Here is a 26,740-nt window from a genome sequence, read left to right on the forward strand (position 1 = left end):
TTCCTCCGTGTGAGGACACAATGAGACAATGGCAGTCTGCAGCTGAGAAGAGGGCCCTCACCAGAGCCTAACCTTGCTGGCTGGTACTCTGATCTTAAACTTCCCGGCCTCCAACACTGTAAGAAACACATATCTGCTATTTATATCCCACCCGTTTCTATGGCACTCTGTGACAGCAGCCTGATGGACTACGAAAGACCCGAGGCCTGACCCAGTGGGCCAAGGGTCGCACTATAGGGAAACATAGCAGATTTATAAAACCACAAATTTGGTACTTATACAAAAATATCAAAATGGGGGTTGGGTACTCTTGGGCATCTGTACAACTCAAAGCATAAGGCTCTCGCTCAGGATGAGTCTGAAAGAAACAACAGGAAATTTACCTAACTGGGACTGCCACGAAAACCCCAGTGACACCCAGCCTGCGGGAAACACAAGTCATCTATTAAGTGGTCATTTTTAAAGTAAAAATAACTTTTCCAAATCACCAACACTTTCAACAGCCATAGCCTTCTCCAAGAGTAAGCAATACTCTGAGTGGCCAGCTCTGATACTAATGAGATCTCTTTTCATCAGAGAAATATGCACTGTCACCACACTCTGCTTCCCAAGGCAAGAGGGCAAATTATTGCTTAAATCGGGCCATGTGTGAAACGCTTACTAAAGCTTAAAGCTCAGCTTACCTTGAGAAAAATTGTTCACCACAGCAGAAGTCTTCTCAGTCTCACTGTCTTGCTTCTGGTCTCGTGAGAGGAAGGACTTTTCAGATATTTCACAGTCAGACAATGCATGAGAGGCTGAAGGCTCGGGAGATTCAGGTAGAATATGTTGATAGGATGAGCGGTCTTCCTCGATCCTTAAGCTTTGGGATTGGAAGATAAATCATTTCCCATGCTAAACCCCACATTTGGACCGTGACCTAAGAACATTTACAATTACTTTGCCCTTTATCCAAATGCCTGCAACTTCAGTAAGCCCTGTGTTTCTCTACAGCATTAGCAGTGACATTCTAAAAACAAAAAGGGTTTGGGCTTGAGTCTGGAGCCAGCAAATGAGAAGTGGGGACTATGCCTGTCCCACAGTCTGGCTTATAGAGGAAGACCTCAAGAGAGGGCCTGTATCCATGGCAGCTGTTTACCAGATGCCCCCCCCCGCCAGGCATGTGAGACCTTAGTCAGGCCTCACAAAACCTGATGAGGTGGGATCACCATCCTCGTTTACAACTACGGAGACTGAAGCGCATCATAAATTAGTTCTTGCTTATAAGTGACACAGGTCAGATTTGAACCAGGCCTCTGTGGATTCATGGCCTCAGGCGAATGTGGGAGCTCAGTCCAAAATCATGAGGGGGCCTTATAGCTTTAAAAATTCTAAAACCCTTGTGGTCTCCAAACAAGTCCCAATATCATCACTCTGGTTATTAACCTGTATTTCCCAAGGACCACCTAAGCCATGAAAAAATCAAAACCAAAAACAATGTGAATGCTGTAAAACCCACATGCATCTCCATTATAGATAAGCTCCTTAATTTGAGCTCTTTTTTCCTCCCACTTTTCCCATTACTTCCTGTCAGTGACCACAGTCTCATTATTCACATTATTCATGAGCTCAGACAAGAGCAAAGGACTCCAAAGCTGCAACGCATTCATTAACAGGTAAACACCAGATGCAACTTCACCCAGACAGCGTGATGGATGCGGGGCTTGCTGCCGGCTTGCGAGAGTACAGAATGAGCCAAGGGCACCCGTTTAATTAGCTCAGGAGTGACCCATGTGAGTGCTAAGCCTACAGCTGGAAAAGGCAGAACAGAAGGAATAGAAACAAGTCTGTCGGAAATAGGAAGGGGTGACACACTGGTTGAGGAGGGCTGTAGGAGGTTCCCTGCCTCCCTCCAACCCATTCTCTAAGCACCACAGAAGTCTTCCAAATGGCAAACCTGATCATGTCTAGTCCTAACTTACCAACTCTTTCTCCCCTCTTCCTATAGAACAGAGGTCGGACTTTTAACACAGCAACTGAGGACCAGCCCAATGGGGTCCAGCTTGCCTCTCCAGCCTTTATCCTCTTTGTATCACCCAATCTGTTCAAAGAGGCTATGTCTCACCCGTCCCAGGCACAGACACTGTCCCAAGATACACACACACACACACACACACACACACACACACACATACCCACCAGCCCTTTGGGCTTTCACCCTTTGGATCAGCTAAGAATGGCCCACCATGGGAAGGTTTCCTTGCCCTCTCCGCTACCAGCCAGTAGGATCAATTATTACAAGGATGGAAATGGAGAGTTGAATTGGGAAGTATCTTTGACAATATTGCAGTGAGAAAGGAATTTATGGAAGCCCTGATTTAAATGTCCTTCAGTGACTGTGATATCTCCCTGCCTGCTCACTCTAATGATGCTGGTGGCCTCTGCAATGCCAATAGAATCTCAAATTCTGCACCCTAGACTGGTCTCTATTTCTTTGCTTTACCCCCAGAATCCCAAAGGGGACATCCCTAAAGAGCAGGAAAGTACCAGCAGCATTAAAAGCATTCAGAGTCTATAACCAGTGAACAGAGGAGGGCAAAACTTTGGCGTCTTCAGTTGGCTACAGAGGTGAGCTAAGAACACATACAACTCATTTATTCCATGAACATTTTCTGACGTCCAACTACATGCCTGACACTTGGAGATGGAACAGACACAGAGATATGCAAGATAACTCTGCCCCTCAAAAACAACACGGGACAACAGAAAGAGCACAGGCACTAAAGCAGTGTTCTCAACCTTCCTAATGCTGCAACCCCGTAATAAAGTTCCTGTGGGTCATGACCCACAGATTGTGAACCGCTGTGTTACAGCATGACATGTTGGTGTTCAAATCCCTGCCTCTAATAGCAAGCAGGCAATTCTGGCCCACAGTCTCCTCATCCTAAAATGGTTACTTCTAATCTTACAGGGTGAGGAGTAATAAATGTGAGATGCCCAGGGCAGCTGCTGGCACACACCAATACCCACTAATGCTAGCTAGCTCCTTCACTCTTTTGAGGAATTCTGGGAACAGAAAGATAATGCAAAAAGTATTACAACAGCACGTGGTAAGTGCTGTAATGTCATTATTCTTGCTAAAGCAAGAGTTAACTGGTCCTGAGATGAGGTGGAGTTGCAGTGTATGGGGAGAACCATTTGAACTGACTCTGAAGAAGATTTTCAGACTATTACAGGAAAAGGCAGAGTGTGCAGCTTCCGTACAGAAGAAGAATACCAAGTCAACAGCCACATGATGGGGCAAGAAAGTGAGTCCGACTGAGAAAGGCCTCAAAGGCCTCAAAGGACTCCAGGTCAAGGAGTCTGGAATGTATCCTGCAGGTTATCTGGGGGCCTAGAGAAGGAACGTGTCATCCGGTTCAAATCCTGATGAAAGTGAGACGAGTGAACGACAACTGCAGGACGCACAACACGGATTCCTGGTTCTGCACAGCCACCATCAGTTCCAAAGATGGTTATGCTGTATTTATAAGAAGCAGGAAACTAACAAAATGGGAGGGAGCCAAAATACCTACAAAGCTGACAAGCAAACTGAACCGAGACAGTCCCAGAAAGTTTTCTTAACAAATGCTAGGTACTCACCTCTCCATCAGTTCATTCTGGGTGCTCATTTCTACTCCACCTGATTTTCCTGGAAGCAGAAATAATATCAAAAAAGAATGAAAAAAATTTCTGAGTGTTCCCTAATAATTTCTTATTCATACATTTGCAGAGGCACTCTTCCATTTGCTTAAACACTCTTTATAACCGCCCCAGATATTTAAAGTAGGAAAAAATACAATTCCGACTATAGACTCCTCCTTTATTGCTGCACGGACACTAGTTCTAGGTGACAGCACTGAATCTACAAGGCAATTACAAAGGCATTGCTGGTGCAGGTTCTTTTTCCTTCTCTAAAACCCTGATGATAACAGAATATATGCTCATTATAGGAAACGGGCAACAGAATAAAAAAAGATCAGTCTCTTCCTAGGCCCCCGGCAGACATGTTACCGGATTTCCTTCCATTCTTTTCCTCATGCACTTTGGCACAGATGATACTGTACCGTGACTTAATTTTTTTCACTTAGTACTTCATTGTAAGCATTTCTCTTACCAACTTTGCGTTAGAAACATTTTTAATACCTGCACTAATATTCCGGGTAGGCATGCCTGTACCACAGTTTTTCCCAGTTCCCTATTTGACACTTAGGTCATTTCCAAATTGTTACTTTTATAAATAAATGAAATAAAACATCTTTGTGTATACCGCTTCCTCTGCAGTTAAATGATGTCCTTAGGAAGACTCTCAGAAGTTACTAGGGAAGGGAGTACATGAGTGCAGGTGAAAAAGCCACTGTCAACAGCAGGAAAAAGACGAAAAGAAACGACAAAAGGAAACAAAATAAAGCTCAGAACGTAGCTGGGCCAAAGATGCTCAGCCTCTTCCCGCATGCCATCATTTGCTGCGTGAAAGGAAGCACAGCCCAGATTTCAAAGAGACTAACAACTTTATTTTAAAAATACTTCAGAACCCTGGAAATTACAGACTGGGATGTGCTCTTTGAAGAAACTGACGCGTGGCTAAAGAAAAAAACAAACTCTTCCTTAGCTGTGCTTGGAAAACGAGACTATAATTAAACTGCACCCACACGTACAATTTTCAAAACTACTCTTAAGACAGAAAGTTCTCAAACACCACGGCGTAGAGGAAAAGATCACCAGAGCCTTGCACATGTGCGTCTAGCAGATTCTGCCTACGTACTCACAAGGCCGGCTGGCATGGCGTCCACACTCTCTCACCCCGCCAAGCTGGCCACCTGGGCACCAAGTGTCAGTGCGACATGCCAGGTGCCACTGCAGGGGCCTGAGTGACCCGGTGCCAGGCCCGAGCATGGCCCTTTAATACCCACTGTCCCCACGACAATCCCACAAGCACTGTGTTAGTATCGCCATTTTACAGCATAGAAGTGGAAATCGAGGTTTAATTGTTGAGCAAGAGAGATGGCGCTCTCCTGATAGCTAAATCTCAAATCTATGCCTTGATCCTCTTGGTTACAAGCTGGCCAAAAATGGTGTGCTATTCTGGATTCTTGAAAGGGAGGTAGAGGCTGACGGGCCTCTCATAGTGGGTGCTCTCGAGGTCTCTGACTTTCTGTCCTCGACGTTCTTCTGCAAGGGGGGACAATCCACATGTGACGGGGTCAGATCTCAAGACCGTGAGTGGAAGCCACAGTGCGTAGGACCATCCCAGACAGGCCAGATGACTGTGGGCGACAAGCGCAGCTCTCAGCACTTTCCACCTCTCGCCTATGCTCGGGCAACTTACCAACAGTCAGCTGATGGTGAGACCTGGACCCTACAGACCCTGAGGGTGGGCCATCTGCTCCAGCCAGCCTTCCAGAGAGCTGAAGACTACACAGGCACTGGCCAGGCAGATAGTAATGGATATTCTGCTTCTCAGTCACATTGTGCTTTAGGAGAGTGTCTCCCTCAGAAGCATCACAGGGCGGGCACTCTTGGTTTAGGGCAGGCTTTCAGCATCGCAGGTCTCCCAACCATGAACTCTCCTGCATTCCTAACAAAATCCATACCATGGAAGAAGTGCCCTGATGCCACCAGCAGCGTGGGTTTCCCCTTCTTCAAATAAGAGACCCTTCGGGGAGCTCACAATAACTCAACAACAATCATATTGCACCCATCTCCCATCTCAACAGAGTTCTTTAAAACCAAATGACAAATGGTTATTGCAGGATTCAGAGGGAGATCATAACAACTGATGCACTGAGTTTCTTGGTAGAAACTGCCTCTGCACAGGTGACTGGGTACCATCTGTTGGGCTATTTCAAAAGCTTAGGATGCATGTCGTGAAAATGCTGCTCATCTCTCAGGCAAATCTTGTTATTATACCCGAAAGCGGTGCAGTGTGAGGCAGTAGGGACTTCACCTTTTCAAATTAAAGAAACTGGCTCGGCGCCTGTGGCTCAACCGGCTAAGGCGCCAGCCACGTACACCTAAGGTGGCGGGTTCGAATCCCCAGCCCGGACCCGCCAAACAACAATGACGGCTGCAACCAAAAAATAGCCTGGCGTTGTGGCGGGCGCCTGTGGTCCCAGCTATTTGGGAGGCGGAGGCAGGAGACTCGCTTGAGCCCAGGAGTTGGAGGTTGCTGTGAGCTGTAATGCCATGGCACTCTACCCAGGGGGACAGCTTGAGGCTCTGTCTCAAAAAAAAAAAAAAAAAAAAAAACAAATTAAAGAAACTCAAGTTATCCCCCCAACAACTGAACAAGCAAAAAAGGCTATTGTGCAGGCCACACTTCCCACCTGGATGGTGCTACTCTTTAAGAAACCTCTTTCAAAACAATACTGCCTGGCTCAAAAATCTATCAGTCAGATGCCATAGGTCAGTTCAGGTACCACAGCATACATGACCCAAATGTTTCTTCCTTTCCGTAACTTGTGCTGTGAGCAGCATATGAGTGCTCCTCCCAGGTGCCTGCACCAGACATTGAAGACTCATGAGGCCCTCAGGGAGCTCACGTCTGAGTGGGAACAGTGGACTCAGTGACAATCACACCACGGTGCTGTGATAAGGGGCAACGAGGGCACTGCTGGGGTCAGGGGCACCCAGAGGAGACAGCATAACCCAGCCTGGAGTACTGCAAAAAATTCAGAGGAAGTGGCAACGAGGTTACATATTTGGGGCAGGAAAGAACTGCTTTAGAAAGGTAAGAAGCAGTTAAGGGGATCTGGGAAGGGCAGTTCCAGGGATCCTCAGGCGGAGAACCTCCGTTCTACCTGGATCACTGGACTAACTTCAACTTGCATATCCCGTGCTCACTGCTGTCAGCCCTGAGTTCCCACTATTTGCCAAGCAAGATAACCTTTAAATAATCTCACTTAGTCCTCACAAACATCCTGGTGAGGCACGTGCCACTATGGACATCTGACCCTTAAAGGGGAAATGACACGTAAAGATGGGATTTGAATTGAATTCTATCTGACTCCAAAGACCCCGTTCCTTCCAACACAACGCCCTTGGCATGGCCTCCATCACAAGGTCAGTTAAAGGCCAGGTGTGAGCTACAACCAACCAGAAGTCAAAAAAGGAAAGAGGGCAGGCAGTGCCTGTGTGGCTCAGAGAGTAGGGTGCTGGCCCCATATACTGAGGATGGGGGGTTTGAACCCAGCCCCGGCCAAACTGCAAATACAAAAAAAAAAAGGGAAAGAGGTTTTGCCTCTACTTGGAGTGAACAAGGAAACCTTCCTATACCACAGGCAGGATTTCTCCCTCTGTGGGGAGGGAGTAAAAGCTTCACATCAAGGAGGGTGGTTTGAACGGAGTTATAGGAGTGAGGAAACACAAGGCCTGGCGCCCAGGAACTTGTGACCACTGCCCCAACTTGACAGCAGTGTGAGAAGCACAACACACCATAGTTAGAAGGACAGGGTGTGAGAGCCAATTGCCTGGGCCTGAATTGAGACTTAGCTGCCGCTTCGGAGTTGTGTGACCTACTCATTTATTAAATGCGAAAAACAATGGAGAATCGGGCTGCAACACCAGTTTCTTATAGGCTAAGAACAATGGCTGCATATAACAAGAGCTCAACAGAGACCAGCCTTCCTCATTTCCTCATTGCATCTCCTTCATCATCACCACCATCATCATCATTAGAGAGTAGTAGGCTGGAAAAAGCAGACTGTGGAAGGCAATGACTATTTCAGGTTCATCTCTATCAGCCAAGGAGAGCCAAGGCCAGAGATCCCAGCAGCTGTCTTCTGTTCATGTGGTTAACTCCATACACAGAGTGAGCTTCCTGAAGAAAGGAACCGTCCTCTTAGTACCTTTCCCAGAGCCAAACACAGCTTACTCAAAAATACCTGAAGACAAATTATCACCTTCCTCATTGATGCAATTGGTCTTGGAAAGTGCTGTGAGCAAGGATATAGGGGAGAATCTGGCTGCAACACCAGTTCCTGATCTACCAGTTCCTGGCCCTCTTGAGGAGTCTAAAAGCTATAGACCCTCACCCTAGAAAAATGCACATAAGCTAACAGAATCCCCAGTTTAATGAAACTTAGGAAGAGTCCTTACAAGCATTAATAAACCACTAGCATCCTACCAATCAAATATTAAAGAAATAGCAAGGATATGTACAAAGATTCCAATAGTGTTCTTTGTAATTGCCCCACACTGGAAAGAACCTAAATGTCCACCTAATGGGGAATGATTAATAAATTATGGTACATTTATACAAAAGAATGTTCCAGAGCCACTAGAACTTTAAATATATATGAATATTTATTATCTATTACTGAACAAAGGGAGAGGTTGCAAAGAGTCCCACTTCCGTGAAAAACACATAGACATGTAACATTGGCCTCAGCATAGACACTCCGGGGTATTCATGTTTGGGTATGCAAACGATGCCATTTCAAGAGCATTTGCTTATCTGCTATTCCACATTAAGCATGCATAGCTTTGTATTAATAACAAAAAGGCTATTATTTAAATTTTTAAGAACTCATGCTATGCAACTGCCTCAAATATAAAAACTACTTAATAACACACTCACTTCATAATTCAGGAGCCAGACCCCTTACACGGCACCCAGGAAAGACCCACCTGTGTGTTCCACTTTATGCTCTAAGAAAAGGGGCTGCAGAGAGGTTCCTGGGACTTTTAAGCCTATGTTTGTGTTGTCTATTGAGCCTGAAATGCTTCGGCCTCCAGAGCCCACAGGAAACAAGTGGGATCTCCTTGGGTTTGGCAAGATAAATAAAAAATAAATCAAGAGGAGCAGCCGGGTGAGGCGGGGCGGCAGCTGGGCCAGAGGCATTCTCTCCCAGCCTCCCATTTCCTAGGACAGGAAGAAAAGAGGCAGACGAGAAAGGCCTGGGACCTGGAAGATTGAGGTTTATCATGAGGACCCAGTTAGTTTTCCAAAACTAGCTTATTTGGAAAACCTGGGCCAGAAGAAAGCAGGTTTTTATAAAGCTGTGAAAAGTCAAGTGTTCCTAGTCCTCCCAAGTCCTAGGAAATTTGTCTTAGGAAAATCAGTCCACAACAGGTCTAAGCTGTTGGGCCCTTTGGAAAAGACAGGAAAAAGTATTCACCGGTCCCAGGTGAGCCAACTATCCCACGTGCTATTCTGGAATAAACTGAAATATGTGGACTCTCATAAACCATCTGTTTGGTACATACAAAGACTGAGGAACAGAGACCAATCCTGGTTCCACCAAGGCAACAGTGACTTTGAACAACCCCCCTTTGTTAAGGCAAGTTCCTCACCTAAAAAGCACAGGCTGTTCTGAAGATGAAGCCATAACATACAATAGATACTAGGAAATGCTCAGTCCATAAAGCCATGCACCCAGCAGTGAGCAAGCAAGGCTTCCCAGACACTATTTATTTTAACCCTTAACATGACTCTGTGAATTAGGTATTAGAATACTAAGTTTACAGATGAAGAAATTGAGGCAAGGAATTGAGTAAATTTCCCAAGTACACAGCCACAGTGGGAGGCAGAGCTCTAACCGGGCCTGCCTAACACCAGCGACTGACTCTTCACTGCTAGGACCACTGATTTAGATGCATATGGTGGCCATTCTGTGCCTCAGGTTTGTCCTCTGTAAAACTGGGTTCGTAACTCATGCTTCCCAGGTCACTGTGAAATTTAAATTAAATAACACATATGTTACCAAGTGGAATACAAGTAGATCAAACAGTGGAAGGCAGCTTTTGTCCAGAGACCTGATTTGAAATTTCAGCTGTACCACTCATCTCCATAAATAATCACAAATGAGCTACCTCCTTTCCCTGGGTCACACTCTGCACAACTGTTAACCTGGCATTCATTCGCTCTTTTATTCATTCTCTTAAAAAACGTGCTTTGAGTATTTACTATAGTCCAGATACATGTCTCTGTTCTAGCATTATGACACCAACACTAGAGACAAGGTCCCCCACCCTCTAACAGGGAGGGCAGAAGTCAAGTGAATGGACACTAAACACACAACACGGTAATGAGGACAGAGGCAAATGCAGCAGCAAGGGAAGGGGGACGCCAGGCGGGACGGGGGTGCCTTGCTTCTTCACACAGAGTTGGCAAAGAGGGCCCTGCTGAGAAGAGGACATGCGAGAAAAGGCCTAAGAGACCAGGGACACCAGAGAGAAAGAAGAGAGAGCCTGGAGAAGCAGCCTGCCTGGGCACGATGGAAAAGCCACACAGCCAGTAGCTGGGGAAGGGGAAGGCAGGGGGAAGGGGAGCAGGAGACGAGGCCAGAGCAGGGCGGGGTGATGGTATAGGGCTTTTACACTGAGGATTAAGAAAGGCTTTGATTTGAGGGCAGAGAAGAAACATGATATGACTTACATTTTTAAAAGCTTACGGTGATTACTGTGGGGGAAATGCACTGTTCTGGCACCAGGGTAGAAGCCCAGGCCGGGCAAACCGGGCAGTGGCAGCAACAAGGCCATGAGGACTGGTCAAAATGGAAGACCAGCCAAAAGCAGAGCCTCGCAGGGACAGTCGGGGAGGGAGAGGAGAGCTAACCTCCGAGTGAGGAGCTCTGGAAGCCCAGTGAGCAAGGAACGCCCCAAGGAGGGAAGGAGCAAGCACAGCCAGCAGCACCGCTGTGATCTGAGCCAGATGAGTGGGATGCGTCCTGAGCCGTTGGTGACCCTGGCAGACCCCTCGGTGGAGCTAATACTAACAGTCTGAGAGTGGGGGGACCAGAGAGTGACACGAGTAGAGACAGAGGAGGGAGACCAAAATAACGACTGTACGAAGGGAGTTTAAAAGAATCCAAGTCTTGACTCTGTAACCATATTAATGTTTTCATATTCAAAAAATAAAGTTTAATTAAATCAATAAGAGTAAAAGACTCTAAAACTAAATGTAAACAGAAGCAAATAAACCTAATTGTATTTCGAGTGAATAACATAACAACACTGTAGAAAGAATGAAACCAACAACCTCTTAAATTCAATACCTGGCCATATACCCTGAGCCTAAAAACACAAACAAAAACTACTACAAACAAACCCTGAGCTCTCTCAGCAGGTTTGCTTCCACAGTGGTATTGGGGGGGGGGGCAATTCTGGAACTACCGCCATATATTACAGAACTGAGCAAATCAGCAGATACATCGACATTATCAGAGCCAAGGTTCTCACTGGTGGAGAGGGAAATAGCAGGAAGGACAAGAAGAACCCAGTGGGGCTGGATTACAATTGGAGCATCTTTGCAAAATAATAGTTTTTTAACTAATTTCTGTCTACTAAAAGGCCTGGAAACAAGACGCCCTAATAGTAGTGAACATACCCAGAACAAAATCTTGTTTTTAAATACCCCCCCACCAAGGACCTAAGGCTACTTGAAGAAATGGCTGATTCAGGGGCAGGGACAGTATAAGCTGAGCGTGGAACATCTTTTTTTTGTGCCAGAACATAAGGACATGCTCCCCCAAAGATGAAGACACGTGAAAGGAACTGCCACTTACCAAACCTGAGACAGTATGAGTGACAGAATGGATAACAGTTCATTAAATACGAATCTCTAAGTCCACACTGATAATAAATAAACAACCAAAATGTAAATAAAAGTTTAATGGAGAGACGCCACCTAATAATAAACAATAAGGAATGATAGTGTTAGAAAAACACAACCATGCTGCCGCCACCGTAGTAATTTTGGCTCAGGCAAGAATAATCAAAGAGCAGCAAAACTAGTGGTCAAAGTTTGAAGAGGAACAGAATATGCACCGAGTTACAAAGTATCCTCCACTAATTCCTTATTCATCAGACAGGGAAATACAATTCACAGTGGAGAAACCTGACAGACATAACCTTACCCAAGTGGCCAAGGTTAATATCACCAAATATGAGATAAACTGACATGAGGTGCCTCCCTTAAGGCAATACCATGAGAATAAAGTCACTTACATATTATTCCTGCTAAAACCACACAACGGATCTAACCTAATCATGAATCTAATCATAAAGAAACGACAGATAATCCCCAAGTGGGAAGTGACCTGAACTATTCAAGAAAGTTAATGTCATAAAGACAAAGGGCAAGGAACCACTCCAGGTTCAAGGAGAACAAAGAGATACAAGTCCCTGTAACGTGGGGACTGGATCCCAGATCAGCATCAGGACCAGGATGCAGAAGAAAACTGTCATAAAAAACATTATTAAAGCAATGGTAAAAGTCTAAAGAGAGACTGTAGAGTAGATAATAGTGTATTAGACAACACTATTTACAATTTTAATAACTGTACTGTAGATACGTAACAGAACATCCTTGGTTTGAGGAAATACATACTGAAGTATGTAGGGGGAAGGAACATGGTCTCGTCCAACCCCTCTCACAGGGGCCAGAGGACAACAGAGTGTGTATGTGTGTGTGTGTGTGTGTACACACAGAAAGAAAGAAAATGATAAAATGAATGTGGCAAAACCACTAACAACTGATGAAGTTGGGGGAGGGCTAAAAGACAACACTTTCATGCAGTCTTGGGAAAAAATTATTTAAAGACATTTTAATGCAATAACATTTATCAAAGCACCCAGCACATGGCAAAGGTTTAGCAAAGGATTTTTTTCATCCTTCCTCTGGCCTCTTCTAATCCTTGCACATACTTTTTAACTAATAGAAGTCTTTGGTTGGTTGGGGTTTTTTGATTGCCAATATTTGGTTGCCATAAATTTTCATCCCAAATCCCCAATTTCCATCTTCTCTGGAAAATTTGTAACAAGAGACAACCACGTGGCCAGTGCAGAGGGGTGCCTTCCAGCTGACTTCACTGTGTGCGTCGCCAGCACAGCCCCTGAGGCACCCAAGCTGGACTCCTGGTTTGGAGCAGTGCAGACCACAAGCCACTTGAGGGTGGCCCACGGAAGGAAGCAGCAGCCAGCATAGTGCCATCACCTAATCGCAGCAAAGGGGAGTGGAAGATAAGCAAGGCCAAGGAGTCGGCCCCTCCTGTGCCCCTCTAAAAGGTCCTATTACTGTTGTCTTAGGATTCATATACCTCACCACACTCACCGATGAGAAATAGCTTTTCCAATTTCTCTAGCAGGTCAGCACATTGATTCAGCTGCTCCTGGAAACCCTGGGCCACGTAGTAATCCACGTCGCTGGCCTGCAGTAACTCTTCAAACGCCTTAATCATCGTATTCATGTGTTGACGGTAAATGACACAGATACCATGGCTGTCCTTAATCTGCTGCCGTTGAAGGGAGAGCTCCCTGGCTTGGGACTGAACTAATGAATTGTATCTGATAAAAAGAGGGAAAGAAAATGCATGGACCATTTTAGAATTGAATTTTTGTGACCTTGACAGTAATTGGAAAAATGACAGAGCACAATTTTTAAAAGCCCGCAGCTATACAAGTACATATACTTTTAGAAAAAGTGGAACTATACAAGGTCACTCCTTTGATTTCAAACAGCCAATGAATGCTGGAACAAAGATTCTTCTGCAACATTTTTAACCTTATAAAGCCCCTAATTAAAGTACAGATTGACAAAGACTCAGGCAAACAATTAGTTTCCATACACTCTTCAAAAGTACTATTCTGAATTGTAGAAACAAGCGCTCCAAGGGTCAGGGGACCCTTGGAAAAGTCTCACAAAGTACAAAAAAGAAAGTGTAAGGCAAGAAAAAAAGACAGGACTCTCTGCTTCCAACTGAAAAGTCAGGGAACAATCACGACCCTACCTAAAGTAGGTGAGGGCCTATCAGTCAGCCCCTGAGTTTGGGGTTTATATAAGTTACCTGATCCTCCCAGTCTTCCAGCAAAGGCACAAATGTCCCCTTTACAGAAGGGAAAACTTTGACTGCAAAGTTAGTTGAGTGGTGAAAATTCTGGATTTAAACACAATTCTGACTGCAAAGTTCTATCATGCGATACGACCTCCTTACCACCCTGTGCCATCTCTTCCTATGTGAGCCCACAAATAATTTGTGAGAAAATCTGTGAAATCTTAATCTGTGAGAAAAACACAGTTGAAGGGAACATGGTTTACATAAACTGTGTCCACAGCAACCTGGTTCCAGAGAATGGCTTAGCAAAGATAGTGACACTCGGTTCAACTGTGGCCCCTTTCCTGAAACAGCAGTACCTGGCTGGCAGTTTTGACACTGAGTGAGCACCTGCAGAACCAGGACACTGGTGTTAGTGGTGACAACCGGTTTAATGAGAAAGGAAGAACACGGGCAATGTGTGGGTAGGACAGGGATGGAACCCGGCAACAGCTCTGACCAGTTTTGCCAATGTTCTCAGGCAAGTCACAGCAACCTGTTTTGAGGCTGTTTCCTTATCTATAAAAACAAGCTTAAGCACATCTCTTTCTCAGGTGATTTTGAGAACTAAATTAGAAAAGCGACAAACCAGGGACCTGAAACACAACAGCCTTTCAATAATCACAAGCTTCCTTCAATCCTGCTGCTTAGGAAATCCTGAAAAATTCACTCTGGATCCTGATAATTCCGGAAAATGTATCTGTCTCAACTTCGTGACGAATGAAGGCCGACTTTACAAATGATCCCACTTTGCTGTATCTCCTCAAGCAAAACTACATGTATCTGTACTCATAAAGCATTATCTTCGTGACCTAAGAATTCTCCTCTCTCAACACAAGCTTATTCTCAGATGACCTTAAAGGGTAAAGATATGAAAAGTACTCCTATTCCTCCCACTCTGCCTAGGACATCATTTTAGTTCCACAGCACAGCACAAGCCCATAATGGAGTCCAGGAGTAACACTGCAGGTCAGCAAAAGCACTATCCCCCACCAAATAACCTATGAAGCCTCTATCCGGGGTCCTCAACCTGCCAAGATCTGCCCTGTCGACCTTAGGGGACTCCAGACTCCTAACTGACACTCCTGTGTGCGGGCACTATTCCTATTCTCTGTGGCCTCCTGTCTCACTTCCCCTAGGGCCTGGCTGCCTGAACCCACCATCCCAGAATACACTCCAGCCCCGCAAGGAGCAGCATTGCCTTTTAGCTCAAGGGCTCTCCCCTAGTGGCAGTTTATCAGGCTACTGCCGTCTTAGAGGGGGAAAGGGCAGAGGTGGCACATACCCTGAGGGTGAGAGACCTCTGAACTTATTCTGCAGGTTATGGATTTCACTGAAAAGTTCCATGTTCAAATTCTGCTCCTTCTGCAGCTCGTACTCCTGTTGTAGCAGCTGCTGTGTGAGGCTCTCCAGCATCCTGCCATCAATCATCTCGGGGGCCAGCGGATGGAGGATTTTCATGTGCTTCACGTATCGCACCTGGTGCAAACTTGAAAAGGTCATTTCTTCTTCATCAGTATTGACCGTGGGCTTGCTCGAACCATCCTGGGCCCCTTCTGTCCCACACAAAACTGTAATAATGGCCTCACTGCATTGGGAGTGCTTCTGAAGCTGAAGTATGAAATTCCGGTAGCCCTCTAGCTCAGTTTCCAAGTTGTGGATTTTCTGTTTTAAGTGTTCTGTATCATTTAAGGTATCAATGTCCTCATATTGGTCAGTCCCAACCACACTGGCTTTAATGGAAGGCTGACTCTTAGATCTCACATAAGTAGCTACCAATGTCGGGCCCAGAAAATCTTCAGGATTCTTTTTGCATGCTGGCAAGATGGCAAGGTCACTGGATGGGTAAATCTCAGAGTCTGAAAACCAAACACATTTACATCAGTATCTCCTTTGTCAAAACCCACCCCCCCCCTTTGCCTTCCTCATACCCACAGCCAAGCCAAGGCCAATGCAGCAGTCTCCCTGCCTCTAGTCTGGCCCTCTTACCCCTCAGTTGTCCTCTTCCTCATAGTGAGTGCTCTAAAAAGTAAATTTAACCATGATAAATCCCACATACACCTAAAACTCATCAAGATTCCCACTATGTACCAGAGACCTTCCATGATCTAGTTCTCGGCAACCTTCACAGGAACATCCTGGCACCACCTATGAAGGTTTCCTACTACATTCACCACTATTCCCTGCACACACCATGCTGTTTCGTGCCTTTCACATGCTGTGCCCTCTGCCTGGATACCCTTCGACTCTATAGTCTACTCCTACCCAATGAACTTCAATACTCAGACCTAATTTTCCTTCCTCTGCAACCACTACCCCCCAAAACTGTGCAAAAGTCACTCTCCTCTGTGCTTCCATAGCGCCTCGTGTACATTACTCAAGACAAATATACCACGTGCTGGGTGCTAACGTAGGAATTCCCACTGGTTTATTTATTTACATAGCAATTAGATACTTGGATTCTTTTCTCCCTCATCTGACTGCAAGTTCTTTCACAGAAAGAAGATGGCCTTTCATCTTCACATTCTCTGTGCTTGGTACAGCACCTAACCCAGACCAGAAGTCAGTGGCAGTCCGAGAAATACTAAGGTATTCAGTGAAGCAAAATTAAAAGAGAAGTAATTCTAAATGTTCATAGCCGAGAATCTTCCAATTGCCGTGTCTACTGGTTTCCAGGGGATGCCATGACGCCCCCATGGGTGAGCTGTTTCATTGACGGGAAACTCCACCAGGTGGTATTTCCTTACAACTAGCTAAATCCTGAGAGATGCAGCCAAACTTGTCTGAGAGGTGGAGTGGTGCAACAGAAGAATACACAGCTTTGAAGGCTGAGTCAACTGACCCTCCATCCCAGACAACAGTTTCCCCTGCACGTACAAGGAGGCTAATGCAGTTGTAGTGAGGCTTCAAGCTTCAGGCCTGATTCCAGGGCTTCTGCTCTTAACCACTACACCACCCTGCCTGCCATGCAGGGACAGCCCAGCCCACTATAAAGAATTGTATGAACATTTAAGAGGCAGCAAATGTAGGAGAAAGACCCGTCTCTGAAATACAACAGACCTGGTTTCAAGGCCTAGCTCTAACATTTACCAGCTGCATGACCACCAGTTACTTGTCCTCTATGAGCCTCAGTAGTTTATCTGTAAAATGGAAAGAATATCATTCACTGTGGAAAAGCTGTGTTTGGGTTTTGGGTTTTTTTGTTTTTTTTTTATTACACAGAACATTATCTGTAACAAAGCTAACATGATATCTGGCACATAGTAGTGAAGGAACCCCATTAACACGAAACATCCTGTAATTGTTCAGAGGTACAGGGATGCCGTCATTGGAGGTAAGACGTGAAGCCGGCCCAGGGCAATACTGCTGAAACCACTATGTGGGTTGGACCATGACCTGGGAGATCTCTCAGGAAGAACACCACACAAAATCCTTGTCAGACTGCACCTTTCAATTTCTGGTTCTGCAATCTGCTCTGTAAGACTTCAGGTACACTCTTGTCTCTCTGCTCACGATGCAAATACCATAAAACAAACCTTTTTGTTTTAAAAAGCAGCTGCCAAATGACCTAAAGGAAGCACTCCCAATACAGCGTTCTTCCTGTACACAGCCTGTTAGGATCACTAGCTGATGGGGCCTTTAGGGAGAAGATCATGTCATCCACGGCTGTTTCTCAATGTCTGGCTCAAGGCCTGGGACAGAGAATATACTCTGTAAGTACTTCTGGCAGAAAGAGATCTCAACAAGGTTTTGTTCCAGTGAAATCAACCTCTAAGACAAGGAAATAGCTTTACTGTAACACACTCATGATAATGGAATTTCGCCCATACTACAAGACAAGAAGCGATGATCACTTATGCAAATAAACACTGGTTCTGATGACCTCCCTTAAGTAATCAAAGAGGCATTACTAGTATTCCCACTGTACAGGAAGAGAAAGCTGAGGATCTGGAGGCTTAAGAACCTGCCCGAGATCCAGGGTGAGTGAGCAGCAGAGTGCTGCCTGGAGCCTGGCAGCTCCTCTCACCATAACCCCCTACAGTCAAGATCTCCTATCCAGGGTACATGAGCAAAGACAGCTCTTCGCCCTCAACATGAAGGCCTGTGAAATCCTCCCTTCACTCACATCCCATGCACTGATCAAGGCCTCCTAAAGAAGCAGCAGCAGTGACGGTGTCGCCCACAGCACTCCGCCTCAGCCGAGCAGCAGTTACAGGGGGAAGCTGGAGCACAGCAGCAGGTGGAAAGCTCTGGAGTGCGCTGGGGAGAATAAAGGATGCCCAGCAGTGACGGGGAGTACTGAGAGGGGAGGGCAGCTGTCAATCAGCCTAGAGTCTGTACTGATCACTGTGAGCAAAAAAATCAAAAGTCGTCCCCATGACCATTCAGTTACATAAGAAATACTGTAATTCTAGAACTTTCCATAATTCAGCTAAGGGTACTTTACTACCTGGTAAGGTAGCTTTCTCCTCAAGGCCCAGAATACTCAGAAGCATGTGACCATATCCTCCTTCACTGCGGTGACCTCTGGCCTTGGGGAAGTACACACCATTAGGAGGGAGCCTACACTCAGCAATTCCCAGAGACTGCTGTTCTCATGGCCATTCCATGGGAAAAACAGAATTCCTGAGGATAATAATTATTTCTCACAGAGTGAACCAGATCTAGATTAACAGCAGTATTTTTTAGTGAAGGGGGGAAAAAGAGCTAAGGTAAAATGAAGATATGTAAACATTTGCTCACTCTGGTTAAATAAGGACGTGCGTATTTGTTATGGTATCCTTTGTGCTCATCCGTATGCTCACGAAGCTTCATAATTTTAAAAAGGCAGGAATACAGCTCACCTGTGGCCTCCCTTCCATCTCTGCACCGTTCCACTGACGCACCTGGCAAACCCCACAAACCCAGTCGCAGGGGCAGGCTCCCCTCCCACCCACTCCTCCCCGGCCAGCCCTGCACACACCTCCACTAGTGCTGGCACCACAGTGAGGACAGCAGACTGCTGGGATGGCTGTCTCTCCACACTGCGGGGTCCCGAGAGCTGGCACTATGTCTTTTGATGCTGAACTGCCAGACCCAGCCACTGCCTGGAAGGAAGCGTCTTAGCACTCGGACTGGAAAGCTCTAGCAGACCTCCCACCGCACCCTTGACTCTGCTACCTACTTAGCAGCAGGGTGACCCTGGATCAATTATTTGTAAAAACACCAGCCTCCCCACGTGTTAGATAGGAATGCTAATAACATCCTCAGAGGGCTATTACAGGCTTGGTAATAGTTTTTACATAAAATACCCCAAATGGTGCCTGGCACCTAGTAGCTGTTCAATACTCAGAGGGGTTGAATTCTGACCCATCTGGTAGCTTGTCTGCTGATCATTGTCCAGGTCCTTGCCTCTCCCTACAGAGGGTGTGGTTTTAACTCCTTTATGCTCTTCTGCGCTGCCCCGGGAGGCTTCTCCACAAGAGGCCGAGGTACAGGCAATTGCAAAGAAAAAGAAAAAGAAATAAAACCATAGACTTGAAACTTAGCCAAGCAAGTAAGAACACAAAGATACAACAGGGAAAATAAAAACACTGGGGAGGTAAAATGCAATTTATAAGATAAAATTAATCTATCGAGCTGCCATAACAGGACATAAAAAGCATAAATACACTGCAGCTTGTCTGAAATGGTTTAAGTCCAGACTCTCAAAAAGCTGTGTGGGAAAATGAATTCTATCAGCTTGTGCCCACTTTCCCAAGAAGAAAGAGGCCCCAGGGTCTTCTAGGCAACTGTGGAAGAAGCACCTGGCTGAGTCACCCTAGTGTCTCAGCAAAAAAATAAAAACAATGTTAGTGCCAATGGCAAGGCCTAGGCAAAGTGCCAGAGCCTCTGTTGGGCTGGGTCAGTTCTGCCATAAAATCTTTCCTCTCTGAAGCCCCCAGAATCATGCACTGATTTAATCATCTGCCACCTCCCCAAACCTCTACTGGACAGGGAGCTCTCAGAAGGCAGAGACTACCTTCCATTTATCTCCTTGCACCCTACCTGGTGCGTGATGCTGGGGACACAGCAGATGCTCAGGGAAGGGTCATGAGACCATCAGTAGATGCCCGGAAGGATGGCGGAATGGACTAACAGGAGGCAGGAAAAGAGGGAGGGAGGGAAGGCAAAAATACTACCAAAGACCAATTCATCCTGAAGCCTCAATTATGTTAAATGCAGAGGGAACCTAGAAATAAATGGAAGACAGGTCTGGCTATAGATCATCATAAAATCCATCTGAGAAGGTACCATACACTAAGCTATCTGCAATAGCAAAGAACGCAAGCTTTGGAATCAGGCGGGCTGGTTCACATCTAGCTCGGAAAGTTGGTAACAGTGTGACTATAGCCAAGTCACTTTATCTCTGAAACTGCTGCCTCAACTGTGAGACAGGGGAAATTATTAGACCTGCCTCAAAGGCCTATTGAGAGGATTCAATTAGGTCATATGTTCAAAGTGTATTAAAGTGAATAGTGGGACCCAATAAATAATAGGTGGTCATTTTATTTATACCACAGGAAGTGCTCAAAATTTACCACAAAGCTATGGTAACCAGAACAGCACGGTACTGGCATAAAAACAGACACACAGGGTGGCACCTGTGGCTCAGAGGGGTAGGGCGCCAACCTCATATACCAGAGGTGGTAGGTTCAAACCCAGCCCCTGGCCAAAAAAAAATTCACACACAAAAACAGACACACAGACCAATGGCAAAGAAGAGAGAACCCAGGAATAAATCCATACATTTACAATCCATTCATCTTCCACACAGGTGATAAGAACATAGAATGGGGAAAGGACAGTCTTCCCAGTAAATCGTGTGGAGAATGGTGGATACCTACAAGCAGAAGAAGGAATCTAGGCCCCTACCTCTCACCATAGACAAAAATCGAATCAAAATGGATTCAAGACTTAAATCTACGTCCTGATACTATGAAACTACTAGAAAAGAAAACTGGGGAAATGCTCTAGGAAATTGGTCTTGGCAATGATTCTTTTGTGTAAGCCCAGACAACCAGAGCAAAAATAGACAACTGGAATTACATCAAGCTACAAAGCTTTTACACAGCAAAGGAAACAATCAACCAAGTGAAGAGACAACCCACGGTGTGGGAGAAAATATTTACAATCCATCTGACAAGGGATTAAGAACCAGAACATACAAGGAGTTCAAACAACTCAATAACCACCCCCACAAATGGGCAAAAGATCTGAACCAACATTTCTCAAAAGAAGACATATAGGGCGGCGCCTGTGGCTCAAGGAGTAGGGCGCCGGCCCCATATACCGAGGGGGGCGGGTTTAAGCCTGGCCCTGGCCAAACAACGCAAAAAAAAAAAAAAAAAAAAAAGAAGACATATATACCTGAGAAACAAGAAGAACAGAAAAATAAAAGACATACAAATGGCCAACAGGTAGATGAAAAAGTTCTCCACATCACTAAACATCAGAGAAACACAAATCAAAACCACGTGAGAAACCGCGTCACCCCAGTGAAATGGCTTATATCAAAAGGAGAGGCAATACCTGGTGTTTGTGCAAAAAGGGGACCACTCACACATTGTTGGTGGGAATGTAAATTAGTGCAGACACGATGGAAAACAGTATGGAGAGTCCTTAAAAAACTAAAAACACAAATACCAGCCACTATACTACTAGGTATATATCCAAAAGAAAGGAATCAATACATCCAAGAAGTTATCTGCACCCCCAGGCTTACAGCAGCACTGTCCACAACAGTCGAAATACAGAATCAACTTACCTGTCCATCAGCAGATAACTGGATAAAGAAAATGTGGCGTATATACATAGTGGAATATTATTCAGCCATAAAAAAGAACGAAATCCTGTCATTTACAGCACAATGGATGAAACTGGAAGCCATTATGTTAAGTGCGATAAGCCAGACACAGAAAGGCAAATACTACATGATCTCCCTGACAGGGGAGCCAGAGAAGCGGGTCTCACAAAGACAGGCTCTACACGGGAGGGTACCAGAGACCAGGGAGGGGGGGTGGGGGGACTAAAAGAACATAAATGTGTGTATTATATCACTTAACTGTACACTCAAAATTGTAAAGATGGAAAATGCTATATTTATATTTATTTCATTTAAAAAATCCCACAGGAAATCTATGCCAGAGTCATCTCAGCCCCCTGACCCACCCTGGAGATCTCTCCTCTGACGTACTCTGCCCCGTACTCTACCCTTCATTGGCAAATCCCAGAGAACGTCAATCTCCTCTCTGAACATTCTTCTCGCTCCTCACTGTGAGTGAACTTGGGCTGTCACCTGAAGACACTGCTTCTCTGGCAGCCTTCCTGGTCATGATGACTTCTTTCCCATGTTTCTTGTATCACGGGCTGGAAATGTGTAAGTGCCTTGGCTCCTCACTGCCACATCCAGATCATTCTCTCTCTTCCATGAGCTCCCACTCTGCAGCGCCTGCCGCCAGACTATCCCACTGACTGCCCCACCTGTCTGCAGGGTCCACGCCCCCGATTCAATGAATCCCTTGAGATCTGTCGACACTTCGGCTTTTAGCTGCCCTCAGAGCACAATCCCCTCAGAGATTCTATTCTAGCTGTCAACAGGCTCCTCCATCCTCACTCTGGAACGCATGCCAACCAGGCCCTGCCCACTACATGGACATGGCTCCCTTCAAAGCCACCAATGACTTCACTTTGCTAAATCTCAAGCCCAATGCTCAGTCCTTGTCTTCCCCGTCACACTAGCAATGACTGACACAGCTAGCCCGCTCCTCACTCGGCTCTGGAATGTCATCCTCTCTTGGCTCCCTCCCATTTCACAGGCTGCTCTTCCCGTCCATCTTGCCAATTTTAATTCTTGGACCTACACCCTATGGCTCCAAGTCCCGTGGCTTCAAATATTAGCAATATGCTGCTGTTTAAGTTTGTATCTCTAGCTCAGACTTCTCCCCTTGACTCCAAACTAATCTATCGCCTTCATGTTCTCCACAAGGATGGCCAATAGGCATCTCAAGTCCAAAACCAGACACCTAACATCCCCCCAAATCTTGCCTCTCCTGAAGTCTTTCCTAGCTCAAGGGATGACAACTCCACTGTCCCAACAGTTCACATCTAAAGTGATCCTTTAAAACAGAGGTCAGACTACCTTTCTTAAAGAGCTGAATAATAAATATTTCAGGCTCTGCAGGTCATGGGTGTCTCTGTCGCAGCTTCTCAACTCTGCCTTCATGGTCACAGCAGAGACATTGTGCAAGTGAGCAGGTGTGGCTGTTTCCCCAGAACTTTGTGTAGAGCTGGATTTGGCCCCCAGGCTGCAGTTTGTCAACCCTGGCTTTGAGGATTAAGTCAGTTCTTGTCTTTGTGCTGCCTGAAACTCTCCAACAGTTCTACTCCTACCGAGAGTAGAAAAAGTCCCAAGGGACCAGGCATGGGTGGCATGTAAACTTAGCACTCTGGGAGGGCCAAGGCAAGTGGATCACTTGAGCTCAGGCATTCCAAACCAGTCTGAGAAAAAGTGAGACCCTGTCTCTAAAAATAGCCAGGCGTTATGGCAGCTACCTGTAGGCCCAGCTACTTGGGAGGCTGAGACAAGAGGATGGCTCGAACACAAGAGTTTGAGGTTGCTGTGAGCTATGATGCCAGGACACTCAAGCCAGGGCAGAGAGTGAGACCCTGTCTCGAAAAAAAAAAAAAAAGACAAAAGTGTTGGAGCGGCCTATGAGAGCATGGCTGATCTGCTACCTCTGTGATCTCATCTTTTCAACTCGCCTGCTTTCCCACCCCACTCCAGCCACATAACTGGCCTCCTTACTATTCATCCAACTGCCAAAGTTCACAGCAACACCAAGGCCTCTGCCTTGTTCCTTCTTCCCAAGATGACTTCCCAGTCATTTCACTCAACACCCAGTTCTGCTCAGACGCCACTACAGAGGCTCCCTCTACCTCCCTCCCTCATGAACGTCAGCAAACCCCACCCCTCCACAGCCCCGGCTGCCTTCTCCTCCAGGCACTTACTTTCCCAAATATTTCATATCTAAGCCCATCAGCTCATTCCCACCACCACCACCCCCTGCCGCTGACGAGAATATAAGCTAGACACAGACTTCGTCTGTCTTGTCCACTATTTCCCCTCCGTGCCTAGAGTGGTACTCAGCTTAAAGGAGAAGTTAATAAATGCAGTATTTTTTAATAAATAAGCAAAAGATTACCATCATCCTTGTTATTGTGTGGCTGCCATCTGCATATAACAGAAGTTCAAAATTGGGGTCAACACGTGTACTTTTGTGGATTCATGAACACTGAGAAAATGTAAAATGCTACATATGTGCTCACCAGCATGACTCTGGAAGAGGGCCCTGAGCTTTCTGCAGAGTCTCAAAGGGTTAGTGGTCCAAAATCTACAGCACCACTGTCCTAGAGTAAAGGACTCCCCAGATGGGGTGTCTGGATCCTAACTCCTGAGATATATTTTAACCCACGGACTCCCACTGTCCGGCCCTCAGGAGAGCAGAGGCAGCAGATTCACTTCTAGAGGAAAATAGAGTCAGTGTGGAACCGAGAACCTGCAAAGAGGACTCTCACTTGCACACCTCTGACGCTACGGGCCTGGAGCTTCCACAGAGGAAGGCAGGCAAACATTCCCAGATTCAAGCCATCCCACAACCGGGGCTCCTGCAGGCAATCCCCAGGTGGAAGCAGCAGTGACCCCACAAAACCTGTGAGCATTCCAAGCCCCTCGAGCCGGACTCCAGAATAAAATGAAAGCAACAGATTCATTTTCCTTATTGTGTTCCCTCAGTTGTGCATTTGTCGCGAGTTGAGATTAATCACTGCAATTCATGAAATTTATACTCAAACTTATTGCAATTCTAAACAACAAGGCTGACATTTCTAGCAGTTCTATCAGGTCATTTGTCTAGCTCGAGGAGAAAACATTTTTCTTGGTGCTTACCGTTCAGTACCGTTGTGTCGGGTACTGGCCTCCCCTCCATCAGTGCTTCTGCCAGATTTAACTTTTGGTGAAGTTGCTTATTATGACTTTTAAACTCCTTCAGCTCCCCCTGTAGCTTCAAGATCTGGCGCTGCAGCTGGGCCACCACGTCCTGGGTAGCAGGGAGGTGATATACATTCCCTAATGACCGGGATGGTTTTATAAGGACTGGCAGGCGGGACTTCTTAGTATCCTGAAAATACATGCAGACAACAATGAATACAGGCTGACACGCTGCACTGGCAGCACAGGCAACATTCTCAGGCCAGCCTCATAAAAGGGGATTCAAACTGGCCATCCAGACTTCTGGTTCCTGTAACGGCATCCATGTTTATCCCCCAGCCAGAGTCTACATCCCGGCAGGTCCCACCTCTGGTCGTCCAGGGCCCCATTTCTCCTCCCGGACACCCTCTGGCTTTGGCAATCCAGATGTTCCACATATGGCAGTTCCTTCTCCAACACAATCTCCTGGGAAACACGTTTATGTCCTCATTTCCCAGCCATTCTTCAGTCTACGCCAATCCTCCCCTGCCCTGCTAGTCTACCAGACCCACCCCTTCCTTCAGCGGCTAGTGGGTCACTAACCTGGCAGGCATCTTCAGGCTCAGAGCCCCCCTCCTATCTGTCACCCAGAGACCTTCATCTGTGGTGGCTCACACAGACTCTGAAGTCCTGAAAAGACCTCAGTTCTCTCTCCACCTGAGGATCCATGCCACTTCAATCATCTCTGCCTTGGTGAATCACACAACCACCCACTTACTACACAATGCAGAGCGCTGGGATCATTTTTAACCTTCCCTTTGTTCTCCTCACTCACTCTGCTCACTTACCAGGTCCCATTAATTCCAACTCCCCTGTTGTCCCTCAATTCTTCTGGGTCTTCTCGTCTTCCACTGCCCCTACCACACAGCCAGACGCGGCTAGTCCCCACCTAGCCCCTGCAGGCTCCTGGGAGGTCTCCACACGCTCACTGTCGCCCTCTCTCGCCCACCCTCCACACTGCAGCAGAAAGGCAAACTACCTACTATTCCTCTTTTCACCTACAACTATTTTAACTGCTTCTCAGTTCCCTTATGCAAAAATCCAAGTCCATAGCACAGCTTACAAAGTCCTGTGTGACCAGCAGCCTGAGGTCCCACTTCAGCCTACTCTCCAGCCACACTGACCTCCTTTTAGTTCTTCAAATGCCACATTCCTTCTACCTCAGGACCTTGGCATATGCTGACTCTTCTGCCTAGAACGCTCATTCTCCTCCTGCCCCCCATTTCCCATGCTAACTCCAAGTCATTTATTAGAACTTAGCTCAACTGTGGATCTCCAGGAGCAAGGGCCTTGATATCCAAGACCAAGTCAGGGCTCTCTGCCGTACACCACCGTCCCCTATAATTCTCCTTAGAGAACACTAGTATCATTATAATTAAATGCCCATGCAAATATTTGTTCACCACCTATCTTCCTTCAGCACCAGCCTGTAAGCTCCAGGGTTCAGATCTGTGTAGCTTGGTCAGATTCTCTCCACAGCTCTCTGCATAAGACCCTGTCCACAGCAAGCACTTGACAACTATTTGCAGAATAAACATGCAAACAACAACTTAAGAGGCCAATGGGGCTATCTCTCAAGCAGGGAATTTTAAACATATCCAAAAGCTGAGGAGAAAACCTGAATCTAGAATAAAGAATTATTATACTCAATAATAAAAACACAAATAATTCAATTAAAAAATGATCAAAAGATCCAATAGACATTTCTTCAAAGGAGGTAGACATACTGTCAACAAGCACATGAAAAGATGTTTAGGGCTCGGCGCCTATAGCTCAACCGGCTAAGGTGCCAGCCACGTACACCTAAGGTGGCGGGTTCAAATCCCCAGCCCGGACCCGCCAAACAACAATGACGGCTGCA

The 26,740-nt window shown here is 46.1% G+C and overlaps 1 protein-coding gene across 2 annotated transcripts in view; it reads right to left on the minus strand.

The window, feature by feature from the left end:
• CDK5RAP2 (CDK5 regulatory subunit associated protein 2) overlaps positions 1-26,740 on the minus strand; it is a 190,200-nt gene that overhangs the window by 35,547 nt on the left and 127,913 nt on the right. For both annotated transcript variants that reach the window (XM_012802462.2, XM_023510586.1), the window contains 5 exons: positions 24,799-25,030; positions 15,118-15,691; positions 13,073-13,305; positions 3,622-3,670; positions 684-862 (listed from right to left, as the gene is read on the minus strand). In XM_012802462.2, coding sequence (XP_012657916.1) covers positions 684-862; positions 3,622-3,670; positions 13,073-13,305; positions 15,118-15,691; positions 24,799-25,030 — 1,267 coding nt within the window. The remainder of the gene's footprint in view (positions 1-683; positions 863-3,621; positions 3,671-13,072; positions 13,306-15,117; positions 15,692-24,798; positions 25,031-26,740) is intronic.

This window comes from Otolemur garnettii, unplaced genomic scaffold (assembly GCF_000181295.1).
Source record: "Otolemur garnettii isolate 467f Iridium unplaced genomic scaffold, OtoGar3 scaffold00014, whole genome shotgun sequence".
Classification (NCBI taxonomy): domain Eukaryota; kingdom Metazoa; phylum Chordata; class Mammalia; order Primates; family Galagidae; genus Otolemur; species Otolemur garnettii.